At 56.2% G+C, this 15,475-nt stretch overlaps 5 protein-coding genes and 1 non-coding gene across 6 annotated transcripts; 1 reads left to right on the top strand and 5 right to left on the bottom strand.

Annotated features, from left to right (window-relative positions):
- Positions 1-180: 180 nt before the first annotated feature.
- F5144DRAFT_487404 (kinase-like domain-containing protein) lies at positions 181-2,839 on the top strand (the record flags this gene model as incomplete). Its single annotated transcript, XM_066785607.1, has 2 exons — positions 181-477; positions 539-2,839. 2 exons carry the CDS (start codon positions 181-183, stop codon positions 2,837-2,839), a joined length of 2,598 nt encoding a protein of 865 aa, XP_066644437.1.
- A 1,120-nt stretch (positions 2,840-3,959) lies between these two features.
- On the bottom strand, positions 3,960-5,863 carry F5144DRAFT_628224 (uncharacterized protein). Its single transcript, XM_066792328.1, has 3 exons — positions 5,630-5,863; positions 4,637-5,509; positions 3,960-4,556 (listed from the first exon to the last, which is right to left on the bottom strand). The coding sequence occupies exons 1-3, from the start codon at positions 5,763-5,765 to the stop codon at positions 4,378-4,380; spliced, it is 1,188 nt and encodes a 395-aa protein (XP_066644436.1). The 5' UTR covers positions 5,766-5,863; the 3' UTR covers positions 3,960-4,377.
- A 648-nt stretch (positions 5,864-6,511) lies between these two features.
- F5144DRAFT_t71 lies at positions 6,512-6,596 on the bottom strand. The gene has a single exon. It is a non-coding gene; the product is annotated as a tRNA-Gln (tRNA).
- Positions 6,597-6,678: 82 nt separating this feature from the next.
- F5144DRAFT_600913 (uncharacterized protein) lies at positions 6,679-7,265 on the bottom strand (the record flags this gene model as incomplete). The annotated part of the gene is made up of 2 exons (XM_066791108.1): positions 6,679-6,712; positions 6,994-7,265. The coding sequence occupies 2 exons, from the start codon at positions 7,263-7,265 to the stop codon at positions 6,679-6,681; spliced, it is 306 nt and encodes a 101-aa protein (XP_066644435.1).
- Positions 7,266-10,015: 2,750 nt separating this feature from the next.
- F5144DRAFT_600912 (uncharacterized protein) lies at positions 10,016-12,124 on the bottom strand (the record flags this gene model as incomplete). Its single annotated transcript, XM_066791107.1, has 3 exons — positions 10,016-10,743; positions 11,047-11,552; positions 11,607-12,124. The coding sequence occupies 3 exons, from the start codon at positions 12,122-12,124 to the stop codon at positions 10,016-10,018; spliced, it is 1,752 nt and encodes a 583-aa protein (XP_066644434.1).
- Positions 12,125-12,698: 574 nt separating this feature from the next.
- On the bottom strand, positions 12,699-15,325 carry F5144DRAFT_167333 (uncharacterized protein). Its single transcript, XM_066782591.1, has 9 exons — positions 14,797-15,325; positions 14,629-14,733; positions 14,466-14,567; positions 14,296-14,400; positions 14,118-14,237; positions 13,946-14,058; positions 13,784-13,896; positions 13,452-13,716; positions 12,699-13,393 (listed from the first exon to the last, which is right to left on the bottom strand). The coding sequence occupies exons 1-9, from the start codon at positions 14,943-14,945 to the stop codon at positions 12,801-12,803; spliced, it is 1,665 nt and encodes a 554-aa protein (XP_066644433.1). The 5' UTR covers positions 14,946-15,325; the 3' UTR covers positions 12,699-12,800.
- Between the last annotated feature and the right edge of the window lie 150 nt (positions 15,326-15,475).

Below are 15,475 nucleotides of genomic sequence, written 5' to 3'. Positions count from 1 at the left end.
ACCCAGCAGCGAGATACACCTACCTACCTGTATGCAGTAGTCCAGCATAGGTAGCGAGGTGCCATGGCAATGCTGGCCTCCAAAACGTATCCGACCGCGCTCGGGTCGCAACCTTCTGGCATCGTCGCGACCGGGTCCCAATCGGCATACGCACCCCCGAGACGAGCACCTACGGCCCCGATGGCCTCGCAGAATTATGCTAGCCCGACCGAATCCGAGTTCGACGAGGCGGACGGCCCCGACTCCGTCAAGAACTGGGATGAAGATCGAGTATGCGAATATCTGCGGAGCGTCAAGTGCGGCGAATACGAGAAGGTATTTCGCAGGAATCACATCAATGGCGAGAACCTCTTGGAAATAGACAAGGAGGTTCTCAAGGAGATGGGCGTCGACAAGGTTGGAGACCGAGTGCGCCTCTTCTTGGGCATCAAGAAGCTGCGGACAAAAACATACGCCAACCAAAAGAGACGCAACAGGGTAAGCCATCTATCCCAAAGAGCCGTGCTTGGGCGTGAGGACTGACATTGTGCCCCTCTAGGAATCCTTTGCTGGGCTTGATATGCACTATGTGCCATCCTCACCTCGGCCTTCGGGTGGCCGCGCGGTGCCTCCGACACCCTCCAACAAGCGATACTCGCGGCAATACGATCTCCCAACCGCCGTGCCCGACCTCTCCAAGCCGTCGTCGAGACCAAGCTCTCCTCTTCCGAGCGCTGATTTTAGGGCCCGCCAACAACGATACCCGCAACCCCAGACCTTCGCCGGCCAGCCAACACCTCCATCCGCGAGGTTTCCTATGTCCCCGCCCGACCAACCCCACTCCGGCCGCTTTCATCAAAGAAACCAGTCCAGCATGGATGGCTCACTGATGGCTGCCTTGCCGCCGGGCCAAGATGTTATCCGCGTGATTTCGACGGGCGGCGGAACCAAGGTTGTCAAAATTGCCGGCTGCAACACATGCGAGGAGGTCATGCGCGTTACCCTCCGGAAGTTCGCACTGCGGGAAGACCACGAGAGGAACTACTGCTTTTGGGTGCTCAACGGCGTGGAAGCGGACCCTAATCAGTGCCGTCGGCTCGGCGACACAGAGCTGTGGAGAGTCATCAAGGACCACACGCGGCCGGAGCGGAACCGCCTAATCCTGAGGCGCGTGCCTGCCGGGGAACCGGGGCAGCAAGAGCTCGAGAGAGCCGCTGCCATCGCTATGGAAGAAGCCCAGCAGAATCACAACCGCGTCATTGAAGGCATGGAGAAGCGCAGTCAGATGAAGGCGCAGAAGCTCCTGGGTGAGTCCTGGGAGACCATACAGCAGCCCCCTCTTTCGCCCGTCTCATACCAAGACCGAGAAAGAAACGTGTCAAACACGGCAAGGGACCTGGAGGGACCGGCAGTCATCGAGACAGCCCAGGCCGTACCGCGTCGCAAAGGTTTGCTGCGCCAGTTTGGCGGGCTCAGGCCGCCGAGCGAGCTTATTGCCTCGGACTTGACCAGCTATTTCCCGGATCACTCTCGAGAGGCCATTGACAGGACAGCCCGCATGTCCATGAGGCGGTCGCAGCGCCTCAGCAGGGTGAATCACCGTCTGAGCGTGGCGAGCACCATGAGCTTCGCCTCGACCATCCAGGATGCGCCGCCGATCCCGACGATTGCCGATAGCTGGCTGACGGCTTCCAACCAAATCGCCAAGGTCCGCGCCCGGGACCCGCGCTTCCAGGGCTACCGAGACTCCGTCGCCTCCTCCGTGCTCGACACCCTGCAAGAGGAATCGTCGCCTATCGAGCCGAATCGGAAGTCCTACGTCTCCTTCGCTGACAGCGGCTCGGATACGGCCGCCCTGAGCATCACGGATCCCGATGGCAACGTTCGACACAGCTACTTCGACGAGGGCACCATCGGCTCTGGTGGCTCCGGGTCTCTAGAGAACGTCAACCAAGCTTTGACAGAAGACGGGGAGGACGCCGACGAAGAGCTCCAGAGCTTCCTGGCCGGCGAGTCCTGGGACGACAGCAAGTGGATGAAGGGCTCCCTGATCGGCCAAGGCTCCTTCGGCAGCGTCTACCTTGCCCTCCACGCCGTCACCGGCGAGCTCCTCGCTGTCAAGCAGGTTGAGACACCGTCGCCGGGCGCTAACAGCCAGAGTGACTCGCGGAAGAAGAGCATGATCGACGCGTTGAAGCGCGAAATCAGCCTCCTCCGAGATCTCCGCCACCCCAATATCGTGCAGTACCTCGGCTGCGGTTCATCGGTCGAATACCTCAACATTTTCCTCGAGTATGTTGCCGGTGGTTCCGTACAGACCATGCTCAACTCGTACGGTGCCCTCCCGGAGCCCCTCATCCGCAGCTTCGTCCGCCAAATTCTCAACGGCCTCTCATACCTCCACAACCGCGACATTATCCACCGCGACATCAAAGGCGCCAACATCCTTGTCGACAACAAGGGCACTATCAAGATTTCCGATTTCGGCATCTCCAAGAAGCTCGAGGCGACCAACATCCTCAACGGCGCCAACAACAACAAGCACCGCCCCTCGCTGCAAGGCTCCGTGTTCTGGATGGCGCCCGAGGTGGTCAAGCAGACGTCATACACCCGCAAGGCCGACATCTGGTCCCTGGGCTGCCTAGTCGTCGAGATGATGACGGGCCAGCACCCGTTCCCTGACTGCACGCAGCTGCAGGCCATCTTCAAGATCGGCGGCGCCAAAGCCACGCCGACCATCCCGGACAACGCGAGCGAGGAGGCCCGGCAGTTCCTGGCCCAGACGTTCGAGATTGACCACAACAAGCGGCCGAGCGCGGATGACCTCATGCTGAGCCCCTTTTTGACGCCGCCGGCGTAGTCATTTTACTCACGGGGGGCTCGCTTGTTGTTTGTTCTCTACTCTTCGATTCGATTCTCTTCATTTATAGCGGACTTTTGCTTTTTATTTACCACATTCACCCAGCCAGAATCGGGTTTTTTATCTTCGGTCTTCGGAATGGCCTTGTTTTGATGTATACCAAGGTGGATTTTACGGGGATAATTTTGATGAATGTCACGAAATACTTGGGGGCCGGGAGGAGGTGGGCGATGAGGGATGATCGGGAAATTGATGGTCGGGGGGGTGTAGAGTCTGGCGACGGCAGGCAGTACACACATGGGCTATATGGTATCTTATCTACCCATCCACATACAGGCACGGCGATCAAAAGAACGTTTTGCAATTCTGCTTCGGTTGTTGGCATGCTGTGATGGTCATTGTTTGCTTTGTGGCTGTTTATTAGCACTGTACTTCAGATAGAGGGCTGCTTCTTCCCCTGGTGTATAAACTTCCCTTATCTCCGATCTCAGTGTTTTTTTTTATTCAGCCCGTAGTTCGCGACACATACTCTGCCGTGTCCCGTTTATCTCACATCCCTGCGCAGGAGGTCGGGAAGGATTGCGGCACGATGCTCCTTGCTTGACACGTGTGACTCGTCGGCATGGTAATCTCTTACACTATGTGCATGCCTGTTCCCTCTGCTGGTATCATTCAGGTTGACAGGGCCTTTTCCCTCAAAAGTCTCGCCAAAGGGGGGGGCAAATGGAACTATCGCTACCGAAGGGCCCGGGAGGGGTTGTTTAGTTTTACACGACGATCTCGCTTCTCCTCTTTCCCATCCTCCCCCTCCCGGTATGTCGTATACAAGTCCTGCATCCATGCGGAGATACCGCCCGACCCCGCGCAGCCAGCATGAGAGTGATATCGCGATCGGCGACCGGTGTACACTACACAGTAGTCGGGGAGGAGGGGGTTTGGCATAGCGGGACAGACCGGTCAAGACTGGGTTGGGATTACCCGGGTCGGTGGTAGATTGGGGTGTTGCTATATATAGATCGGTTTTGGGGAGGTATGGGAGATGGTGGTATTGGGATGGGTCCGTGGTCTTGGAGGGAGGGTGGTATTTTGTCGGGTGCTACCCCCTCTTGACAGCTGGGGCGGGGGTATCTCCGAGCGGGAAATCGAGTTCAGTGTCGAACTGGTGGGAGGAGAGGTGGCTGATTTAGAGTTTAGAGCTAAGACGCAGATTCGCGTTGTCTGTCGTCAGTGGCTTAGTTTTAGCTTTAGAAGAGGGTTGTTTGTGTCGGGGGGGAAATACCTTGAACTCAACTGGATAAGCGTGTGTCACCGTTAACCATAACCTTCGACATGGACGATAATGTGTAGCCAACGGCTGGGGTAAACAACGATACAAAAGGTAAACTTTGTGATTTCGAAGCTTAAAAAAACTAATAGCACAGTATTATTACAGCCTTTGCCGCGTGATTTACGGGTCTACCAAGACCCCTGATACCTTCTCTCCATCCAGTCTGTTACCAGCCCAATGTTCCGTCCGCCTTCCTACCCAAATTAAACTCTTACGACGACGAGCTGCTCTTGTGCAGCTTCGCCTTGATCTTCTCCTTCAGACCAAGCTTTTCCTTGCCACCGTTCTCGCCATGACCGTGACTACCATGACTGCCATGGCTCCCACTGCTGGTATCAGTTCCACGGTGCGTGGTAGCAGGCGGATGCACGCCCTTCTCCTCTAACAAACCTACACGCACACACACCCGGTTAGCCTTCCCCTCCAACAAGCAAAAAAAAATCGGTGCTCAGTGCACGGTGCAAACTCACGATCAGCTTCCCTCCCCGCCCCCGGCCGCGACGCATCAAAATCCCCGCCATCCGCCGCGAGCCCACTCGACTTGACGTACTCCTCCCCCATCCCCTTCCCCTTCCCCTTCTCCCCACCACCAACACCACCACCACCAACCCCCTCCTCCTCCCCTTCCTCCCCCTCACCACCAAGCCCCTTCCCACTATCCCGCCTCTGCTGCTTCCCCTCAGCACCAGCACCAGCAACATCCGCAACATCCGCAGGTCCGCCGCCTCCACTGGCGTCCCGGGCACCTGCGGCGTCGCCGCCGTTCTCGCGCGCGATTTCCTCGAGGGGGCGCGGGCCGGGGCCGTCGAGCTTGACCTCGGGGGTGGCGGGGGCGTCTGTTGTGTCTGTACCGGAGGGCTGGGGTTGGGGTTCCTTGGTGGTGTGTGTTTCGTCGTGGGGGGTGTCGGTGGTGGTGGTGGTGGTGGGGGTCTTGGTGTCGGCGGTGCCGGGGATGTTGCTGGGGGTGTCGGCGGCGGTGGTGGTAGTGGTAGCTGGGGTGGTGGTGGTGGCGGTGGGGGTACGGGCTGTGGATGCGGAGAGGTCCTCGGGGGGAGGGCGCGTGTCGTTCTGGGCTTTGGTCGAGTCCTCGCGCATGCCGATGGCCGAGGGGGCGGAACCGGCGGGGCCGGCGGGGTTGGCGGGTTGGCTTGTGCGTGCTTCCTCTGTTGTTTCGGAGGCGGTGTCCTTGGCTTCGGCGAAGCGTGGTTTGGTGGCGGCTTCGGGCTCGGGCTTGGGCATGGCCTCGGGGACGGTTCTGCCGGTGGTTCGGGTTGCGGTTGTCGGCTCGTTTAGGGCTTCGGTGTCTTTCTTCCCGGAGGCTGCAAGGGCTGCTTCGTTGGGTTCTTTTCAGGGGTTAGTGACGCCATTGGTTGCTTCGGTCTAAGTGACGAGACTTCAGGGGTTCCACTCTGTGACTAGTAAGTATAGTATACATGGTTGGATGAGCTAATGATCAAACTTACCACCAATGTTACCGGCATCGTATGGCTCTCCGGCGGCTACATTGCCAAGCTTGCCTGACACGGGCTCTTCGTGAGACTGTTCCTCGCCCCAGATGGCCTTGGAGGCGGCGTGTGTGACTTTGTTGAAGGTATCCATGGTGGTGTGGTGTTTGTAGGGAATTTGAGGTGTTTACTTTTTGTTTATTCACAGAGTACGCAATGTTTGTTGGAGCATGGAATTGAGTAAATGATAATTGAGTTTTGGTATGCGTACATCAAAGTCTTTATGCTTTCCGAGTCCATCCCCTCCCGGGCTACCTCATTTCTTCAACATGACTTCCAACACCAGGGAGGAGTGACGTATGGTCCCTCAAAGACCTGGTTATCTCCCACCAAGTCGTGTACCCTGCCTCGCCTATCACCCTTGCCAGCCACTGAATTGGATCTGAGATCGAAAGTGTGGCCCAATCTGGACAGCCCTCAGCTGAAAGGTGAAAAGGTGAAAAAGAAGCGGGACGGCATGACGTTGGTGGGGATCGCGGGGTGGCCTTAGGTGACGTCACGCTTGGCGATCCCTTTTTTTGTTTGCGGGGAAGAGCGCCACTCATGTGAGCCTCCGGATTCCCCAAACTCCTGACTAAAAAGCTTGTGTCCCTTGCTTTGCCCGAAATTAGCACGTGTCCAGCGATCAGGTTCCCGTCAGGGTTGCAACTTGGCAATTGCTCGTCACTCCCATGTCAAACAAAGGCTGTGATGTCGGTTTGTTGGTTCAACACTTCAGGTTGGGACAACGACTTGGAAGAGGAGTTTGAGAAAGATACGGCGAACCCCGCACAACCAAGGGCCAAATGGGGGGGGGGCCAATTCCCCACTCAGGCCAAATGGAAAAATAACGAAAAAGAAAGGTCGTGCCCGGAATCGAACCGGGGTTGCCGGAATGTTCTGAAGAGATCAGAATCCGGAGTGATAACCGCTACACTACACAACCGTTGTTTGACCAACAGCTGATTGCTGAGCGAGTGGCTGCAGCCACATACTTATAAAGACAGCCACAACAGCTAGTACAACCCCTAACAACCATGAAGCCCGTATAGATTCCTAACACTGTCACGTAGTTAGTCCGTGATTCTAAGTCATAGTTATTTCTTATTTTTAAAAAATTGAACGTTGCTACGGAAATATAACTTTTTACAGACTAAAAACATACTGAAGTTTCATTTGAATTGCTAGCACAGCAGACAAACACAGAACTGCAAGTTGAACTGGAGTAAAAGTTGACCGATTTCCCATCTATCTCAGACTATCTATACACTCACTACTTCCACTTCACCAAGTGCCCTCCACATCCTCGCCATCTGTCCAATCTCTGATTTAACATCGCTTACACCGGCGGCAGGCTGTAGTTGGAGCAGTAGATGACGTTGCGGTCCTGCTTGGTGATGTGGTACGGGAACTTCAATTCCTTGCACTTCTCCCAGGCCTGGGCAAAGAGCGACTTGTAGCCGGCCGTGCGTGGGTCGCCGGCGATATTGATGGTGAAGGTGGTGCTGCCATTGTGGCCGGCCGCCGTGCTGTAGGCGTAGATGCTCTTGTTGTTGGCGAGGAACGTGTTGGTGTCCTCGGCGCAGACTCGGCAGGCGCCAACCTGGATGGCCATGGTTTCTGTTTCGGTTTAGGGGTGGTGAGGGCGTTGGGGACTGATGTGGTGGGTTGGTTAACTTGCTTTGTGATCTGAGTGAGGCAAGGTGGTGGGCTTGCTTGATTGTCTACAAAACATGATGGGTTTGAATGGGTTTCTATACTACCTGTGAGCCAAGGGAGAGTGGATAAATCCCATCTTTTAAGACCATCCAACCATAGAGTGAATTACGCCACAGTTACTTGGCCCTGCCCGCGGCCACTGCGGCATAGCCCCTTCGCCAGGCACCTCGAATGTCTCCACGGTGGTCGAGAGTGAAACAGGGAGAGCCCCGCCGGAACTTTGTAGGCCGCAGTATAAAGAAAGAGAAACACCAGGAGAGACAACCGCCTACTTGAAGCACAGCGGGGCCGCGGGGCCGTGGGGTATTTGCGGCGCAGAAATGTGGCTTCTACTTAGACGGTTAGACCTTTGCTTCCTCTAGGCTCTAGGCATCAAAGCATTGACACCGAGGTAACGTAACTGTCAGATAGTGGGGCCATGCGTTTCGAGTTCAAGACTTCAGGTTAAGGTACATGCCCGCTGTGGTGTTGAAGCAGACTGGACATGCAACAAACCTAGGTCCAGATTACAGCCCTGAGTTCAACAACAAAACAGTCCATCGTGGGGCGCAAAATATATGGGGAGATTCCTCTTGAAGACTATGAGTTTCTTTTTTTTTTTTTTTTTTGTTTCAGAAGTGGTCCCTCGGGCCGTTGGACCCTGTCTCTTGAATTCTGGTCCGATACCCCTGTCTAAACTGGAGTTTCCCGTATGGCACAGGCAAAGTACCTGTCTACGATTTCCGGGGGATAAGTAGAAAATTAAGAGGTGAAACATATGTCCACAAACGCAGACCGAGATGAGGATATTGGGGATAGTCCGGATGAAGAGGATCGTTATTGTGAGTACTAATTGGGGCCGTGGGATGAGGTGGGATCCTTCAACTGGCTTGGGCCGCTCGTTGTTTGGGGTCTCTAGAAAAGGTCAAAAGGAACGGCACATGCGGCGACGAGGGGTTTTTGAATCACCAACTGATCCAACTAACTCCTTTGCACTAGCGGGTGGACCCGTAGACCAGATATTACCTGCCTATCTAGGTAAGTAGGCAGGCTTCGGATGGAACACAATCTAAATCATCGAAGGTCATGCCCAAGTTACAGCTCAAATCACCTCCAATCCATATCTATGTTCCCGCGGTCTCTGCATGGAAGGTACGAGCCAACAAAAAGTGAACAACACACACTACGACAAAAATACCATGACATGATGACTCTCGGACTCTCGCCCCAAGGACCAAGGTCCACATTACTACTGATTGGGAGTCCGAACCGGCGCAAAACGCGCCAAACGGCTTTTAAACTAACGCAACCAATCTTGGGCCTGAAATGTGATGTCGCGATGCGGGTACTTTGTAGCGTGAGAACCCTGATGGTTCGATCGGCTAGCCAGACCATCAAGGTTCTCAGTGCCGTCTTTGCATATATGCCCTCAGCTCGCCCAGCAGGCGAAACCTGGCTTAGATTTTCTCGTCGTTTTTCTTGAGGTGTTTTACCCAAGAAAACACCAAGAAAGAAGCCGAACTCGGTTGTTGCTCTCCACCCCAAACGTCTCCTCTCCCGCCGGATTCCCCCCCTCCTTCCCCCCCCAAGCCCAACCCCGCTTCCATCTTCGACATGTGGCTGCCGCCCGCCCAACAGGCAGGCGCGTTTCGCGCTCTTATCACCGCAGCACTCTTTCTCAGCCGGGAGACTGACAGGATTTAGTCACCTCAACCCCACCCCACGGCCAATCGCGCTGCAGGTCCCCACGAACCCGTGACAGAATCCTCCGAACCGATTCGTCGCCGATACGCCAAAGACCCGAAAAAGGGTGTGGAACGGGACGTCATTCGGCATCCACGGTTCTCGTAACATCCACTTGGACTGAAGATCTGGCATGTTGGATTGAGGCGCGAGTACAACGGCACGTAGACGCGGGGAAGAGGAAGAAGAGGAGGAAGAGGAGCAAGAGGAGCAAGAGGAGGGAGGGGTAGCTGGGCCAAGGCAGGCTGGTGCAACGACGGTGTCGTGTATTTAATGACACCCGTGGCCCCTCCTTCTTGGGTTTGCGAGATTATTCTTCCCGACAACGTAGAACTGTCTTCGAACCACTGCTTTTTGCCTCAAATAAAAAATCAATCACCTCGGTATCTCGGTTCGCAAAGCTCTTGTTCAAAATGGCCAATACCTGGTAAGCCTACCAGTGTCCGCCCCGGGACTGAATAGCCCTCCTCGGCCGTATCCCAAATGATACTGACTGCCGGCCTGTAGCTCATGCAAATCCTGCAACTGCTCTGGCTCTTGCGACAGCTGCTCTTGCTCTAGCTGCGGCGTAAGTTGACCATGTCCCACCCTCACTACTACCGAGGCTTTTTGGTTTGCTAGGTACTGACGTTTTTAGCACTAAATATGCTGCTACAAGCGCAATTGGATGGAGGAGGAAGGGAGATTGACAAGATGGTGGGCATGATTTAGCACTCTTAGGCCAGGGGTAGCTTGACATGCGCCTGCTGCGCATACTGAATTAGTCGCTCTTTAACTAGCAACCAATATCTCATTTCCATGGATTGGACGTGCCCCAAATATTGAGAGTAACTGATAGGTCTACAGTCCGACCTGTATCGAACTACCTAGGTAAAAGAGAGTGAGTGACTGTTATAGTAGTATACCCCACGGGGCCCGGGCTGATCATGCCGAAGCCTCGACGAGGCTCCTGAACATGTTTCCTGCACCCGACGTGTACCCCGCGAGCCCTTCATCCTCCTCGGGCTGGTACATGCCACCCTGGCCGCCATAGAAGAGGCCGTGCCCTTTACACACGACCTCCTCGACCCCCCACGCGATCCTCTCCGCCGCCAGCCTCGCGCCCCCGAGGTTAGGAGCCGACGGGCCTAGCTTCAGCGCCGCCAGCCGCCCGGCCACAAACAACGGGACGCCATCCTCCCACATCAGATCGTCGTTCAGACAGGGAAAGCCCCCGTGGCCCTCGATAGGGTGGCTCTCTAGCATAGTCCGCAGGAACGGCAACTTGGCAAAGTCCGACTCCACCCCCGTCGCAAAATAGATGTGATCCATCGCCGGCAGCCCACCACCACCCTCTTCCACAACCAAACTATCCGTCTTGACATACCACACCCCCTCCCCCCCTCGAACCCCATCAGCATCCTCAAACCACCCCCCCACCACCCGCACTCCCTCCAACAACCTCACCCTCCCCGTACTCACATGCCCCCTCAACAACCGACCATAAGTCGGCGTGACGCTGCCGCCGCCGCGCGCCGCGCGCAGCAGGGCCAGCCGCTCGGCGTCGCCGCCCGAGGCTTGCCAGAATCGCGCCTGTTCGGTGTTGCGGAACTTGCCCATCCAGGAGAGGTCGACGTCGAAGGGTTTGGTGCGGAGGGGGGCGCGGGTGGTGTCTGGTTTTTGCGGAGGGGGGTTAGTTGGGGGGTGGGTATGGGAGTGGGATGGGAGTTGGTTTAAGGGGTTGGATAGGGGGGTTGGGGGAGGGGTTGGGGAAGGGGTTGGGGAAGGGATTGAATAGGGGAGGGGACGGGGATGGGGGAGGGGACGGGGATGGGGGCAGTCATTTCATTGGGGAGGACGGAGGCAAGGCTGGGAATTGCGGTAGGTCATGGCACTGGACTCATCTTGTCGGGAGTATTGTGGGAGGAAGTCGCGCGGTTTGGGGGAAGAAGCAAATAAACGTAAACTTGACTCACGCCAGATAGTCCCCACGCCGTGGCGCACCGCTAGGTCGGCTAGTTGTGCCGAGGTCAGCCCGCCCCCTACAATCAGTATGTTTGTGGGGCGGCCCGCCGCGATCTTCTTCCTGACGGACTCCGAGGGGAACCTTTTCAGCTGCATCGCGTGGCTGACTTGTGGAGGGGTCCAGTCGGAAACATGGATGTTGGTGACCGGGTTCGGGGTGCTGATGCCCGGGATGGGAGGGATACACGGCTGGTTGCCGGGGCCGACGGCGACGACCACGATGGGCGCGTAGCGGATGCCGTGGTTCGTTCGGACGGTGAACATCTTCTCGCCCGCCACCGATATCCCGGGGACTGGCGTGTAGGCGATGTCGAGGACCCGCTCCTTGCGGATGAGCGTCGACGCGTTGAGACCGTAGCGGCTGACGACGTCGTTGCAGTGGTCACGGAACAGCGCCTGGGTTGGGTTGAAGTAGTCGTTTCGGTCGCGCTCGTTGATGTGGACTCGGGATTCACCTCTGTTTAACAACGGTAAGCGTCCCTCTGTGGTTGCCAATAATAGCACTACTTACTTGCCACCGACGTATTTGCTCCGCTTCTTCTTCTGGTGCTTGCTGACCTCCTTCCCCACGCAGTTCTTAATCTCCAACAGCTCCTTTTCCCGCCCCTGCTCGTAGGCCTTCGACAGCAGACTATCGCGATCGTTCGGGTCAACATGCCAAAACATGGGACTGCGCAGATGCTTGATACCAAACGTCTTAAAGAGGTGGTTCCACCGCCCCATCCAGGTATCGTGCTCGGCATCAAGCACGACCATGTTGTATTCGGAGCGGGCGCTGGTCGCACCCGCCGCTGTTGACACGCGGTGTTTTCTGTCTCGTTGGAGCGCCATCTTCTTGCCGTGCCGCTTCATCCAGTGGAAGCGCCGGTGCTCCTCGTCCGTGAAGAGGGCGGCCGGGTTCTGCTCGCACAGGCGCGCGGCAACGGCAAGGCCGCAGGGGCCGGCCCCGACGATGATGATATCGTGGAGGTGAGCTCCATCCGGACACGGGATGCCAGGGTCACTTGGTGGTTGACTGGGTGTTGCCATGTTGTTGGATTTGGGAGGGGGACGCAGTGTGAGCTTCGACGGGATAGGGGCTGGATAACTGGCACAATGTGACAAACACTCTACGAGTAGTCACCAGAGGAGTCGCGCGGTAGTGAGCTAGCAATATTAATGTGGCATTCCCGAGAACCCTTAGGGGTAGGAGTGACTTAGGCACCTTGACGACCCCCATGGCCCGTAGTTCTGGCCTTCATATACTCCATACCAAGGGTATATCTATGACAAGATCTCCGTCTTGGGGTGCCTTTTTACCACGTAGTAGGCCGTTAATTTGAATCGTGGTATTTCTTTCTCTAATGGGCTTTCCAAGTTTAAATTGAAGCAAAATACCAAACAGCCAGTCGGGGTCCTGTCCGGTGGGTGAATATTGGTGGTGGGTTGAGGACCGTGATGGCCAGGATCCCTGCCCCTGACTGAGAATGTCCCACCCGGTTATCAAGGTTCTCAACCACATCCTACTGTTGAGCACCTCGGCCTGGGCAGTGGATATTCGGGAGTGGTGTCTGATAACCGGCTCAAGCGCCCCCAGCGCCAACTTGTAGAACCGGGAGCAGTTGATCGACGTAGTAGTATACAGAACCGGGAGGGCACCGTCCGGCCGTTGAAGAGAGTTACCATAGAAAACCCTCCAACAAACCTAAACATGTCGTCAAGCAAGCTAAGCCCACTTCCCCAACACACTCATAACCACCATCCCGGCCACCAACCCGCCCATCCCCAGCCCCGTAACCACCACCCCCGCATCCGTCAACCCGCCCCCGAACACCCAATCCGCCGCCCACATCTCCACCACGCCCACCCACAGCAGAATGCCCGCCGAAAAGGCATCCAGAACGCCAATGGCGACAATGGTCTGCGGGTCGTTGCCGTTGAAGACGTCCAGCACGCCGATGCCGATGGCCATGCCGACGGGTGTGACCAGCGCAAACGCTGCGGCGAGGGAGATCTTTTTGGCCGTGGATACGTGGAAGAGTGGAGGGGCGGCGTCGCTGAATTCGGTGTGGGAGGTGGTGGTGGAGTCTTCTGGGTGGGTGGTGGCGGTTGTGCTGTTCTCGCTGGTGGCTTTGGTGGCGGGGATGGGGGAGGGGTGGGTGTGGTTGTGGCCGAGGGTGAAGCTGGAGTTGCTGCCGGAGCCGAGCGCGGCGATGCGCGTACCGAGAGCGAGGCCTTCGAACATTTGGTGGAAGATGATTACCACGAAGAGGGTCAGTAGGAAGCTGTCCCCCGCTACCATGAGGGTGAGACCGATGACTTGGAGGCGGTTAGCATACGGTTTCTTGAAGGGGGGAATGCTGGGGAAAAGGCTCACGCAGGGAGTGGAAAATGATGCCGGCTTCCATGATGTACACGCTGACCAACTCCAGCGATCTTATGCTTTGTACAGACATCACGGCGCCTTGCATACTCTGAGCGGCTGCCGCCTTCTTGGCCCGCGATTTGACGAAGCGGTAGCCAAGGTATTCGACGAAGAAGGACATGAAGAGCCCGGCCATGAGAATGGCGGCCGTGGTCGCCTCGTACATTACCCCCTCTAGACATTCGTTGCCAAACATGAGTTCCGCGTGTGTAAACAGCTGGGGAAGGGGTCAGCGCTCCGGTAGAGGCACAGGTGGGCGTTGTCCGGCGGATTTAAACACTTACATGCACAAGAGCGGTCGACATGATCACACCAGTACCGAACTGTTTGATGATCAAAAGAACCGTGTTTGCTCTGGCGGACAAGAACTTGGCGAGAAGGATAGGCGCGAAGACACCTATTCTGGGTGAGCTTCTAGGGCCGAATAAACGACGAAGGCAACATACCGATGGAACTGGTGACCAAGATAGCAAAGAGAAGACCAATTCTCAGGGGGACATTGTACTCGCGGTCTGTCCGCTCGCAGCTGCGAGCGCCGCCACTGCCGCCCACGCAGTGCCTGATCCCACCATTAGCCAGCTATTTACCGATGAATCATTAATACGATGGAGAACGCACTCAACACCGGCGTGGAAGTGACAATTTTCTTCGGTTGGCTCGTCGGAGCCTGTATCGGCTTCGGCTTCTTCCGACTCGTTTACAATTTGGACGTCGTCCCCCGATGGCTCGAGACAATATCTACGGCGCGGTTGATCAGAATCGGCTTACAAGCAGCGGGAACGGGAAGATTACTTACGTGTCCGTGCCGTGACTGTGGCAGCTCGTGTATGCCGGCGGCACATCCGAGCTCGCCGTCACCGTTGCCGAGACTCGGAACTCGGTGGCGTCCGACGAGCAGTACCTATTTACATGGCAGTGTTAGCTTCATTTGCGTGTCCGGAGGGTGCATGGTACGCAGCCACTTACACTTGAGATTCGCTCAGATGGCAGTCAGTGACTGCCGTGATGCTGGGTGGTGGAGTAGCCAAGGTGATCTGGACTTCGCCGCCGTTGGGGTTCATGCACCACCTAGACGAGAGTCGTTTTGTTAGGGAAATCAAACCACATATTTTGGGGCGTGTTAACATACGTTTCTGCGACATGGGCGTGGCAGTCCGTGTATGAGGATGCGAGCTCCGAAGTTGGAGTTCCGGGCGCGAGAACGCGATATCCGGTGGCACCCACCATGCAGTATCTTTACTCCCGCATCAGTACATATCTCAACCATGGATATTGAGTGTTTTTGGCCTGCCCTTACTGGTCAGTCTGCTGCATCCGACAGTCGCTAATCGCTGTGATGCTAGGTTCCTGCCTCCTCTCTGGCGGACTTGTGATAGTCGCCTTGGCCGTGGCCGCCAGGAGTGTAAGCGGGAAAGCATGGCGCTTCCACGCCCCCGGAAGACGCATTTTCAGTTTAGCTTGGGGTGTTCAGGTACAAGTCCAAGCAAGGTTCAGGGCTTGGAGGAAAGAATGCCAGTGTTGCAATATGGAACACTTCGAATGGGGTCGAATGGGGGGTGAACTGTAAGACCAGCACAGTAGAGAAGGTATATCAATTATATCAGGTTGTTCTTCCTGCCTCGTGTTTCCTCAGCTGTTCCTTCAAAGTCTTGATAGACTGGTGTGGGCTGGGCATGGTGAACCTTGGTGAACATGCATCCATGCCCGGGCCATTCGGTGTGGGTTGGTTTGGTCTTCTCCCATGCGCCCACCCCCACGTTCGTGTCGTTCTCTCTTCTCTTGACTTCCTGTTGTAGTTTAAATCCTGTTATTTTGTTCCTTTATTACTTAGGCGAGCGGAGTGCCAAGCAGATATGGCAGAAAAAGAAGGACAATAAATCCACTCGGAACTTTCAAACTCGGAACAGGAGCCGTTTGGGTGTCCATGCTGGCGCCACTCGAGCGGGTTGGTGAGACCTCAGAAGTTCGTTTGACTT

Source organism: Chaetomium tenue, assembly GCF_020726465.1.
Source record: "Chaetomium tenue strain MPI-SDFR-AT-0079 chromosome Unknown F5144scaffold_3, whole genome shotgun sequence".
In the NCBI taxonomy this organism is placed as follows: domain Eukaryota; kingdom Fungi; phylum Ascomycota; class Sordariomycetes; order Sordariales; family Chaetomiaceae; genus Chaetomium; species Chaetomium tenue.
Note: the sequence above shows the minus strand (reverse complement) of the source record. Positions and strands in the feature narration are given on the sequence as shown.

Coding starts and splice junctions, on each gene's coding strand:
- F5144DRAFT_628224 (XM_066792328.1), bottom strand. CDS start 5,765: ATGGATACCTTCAACAAAGTCACACACGCCGCCTCCAAGGCCATCTGG. Junction 5,510..5,629: donor CGATGCCGGTAACATTGGTG/GTAAGTTTGATC, acceptor ACCCCTGAAAAG/AACCCAACGAAGCAGCCCTT. Junction 4,557..4,636: donor GGCGGGGAGGGAAGCTGATC/GTGAGTTTGCAC, acceptor GTGTGCGTGTAG/GTTTGTTAGAGGAGAAGGGC.
- F5144DRAFT_167333 (XM_066782591.1), bottom strand. CDS start 14,945: ATGCGTCTTCCGGGGGCGTGGAAGCGCCATGCTTTCCCGCTTACACTC. Junction 13,717..13,783: donor TGTCGACCGCTCTTGTGCAT/GTAAGTGTTTAA, acceptor CCCCTTCCCCAG/CTGTTTACACACGCGGAACT. Junction 13,394..13,451: donor CATCATTTTCCACTCCCTGC/GTGAGCCTTTTC, acceptor ACCGCCTCCAAG/TCATCGGTCTCACCCTCATG.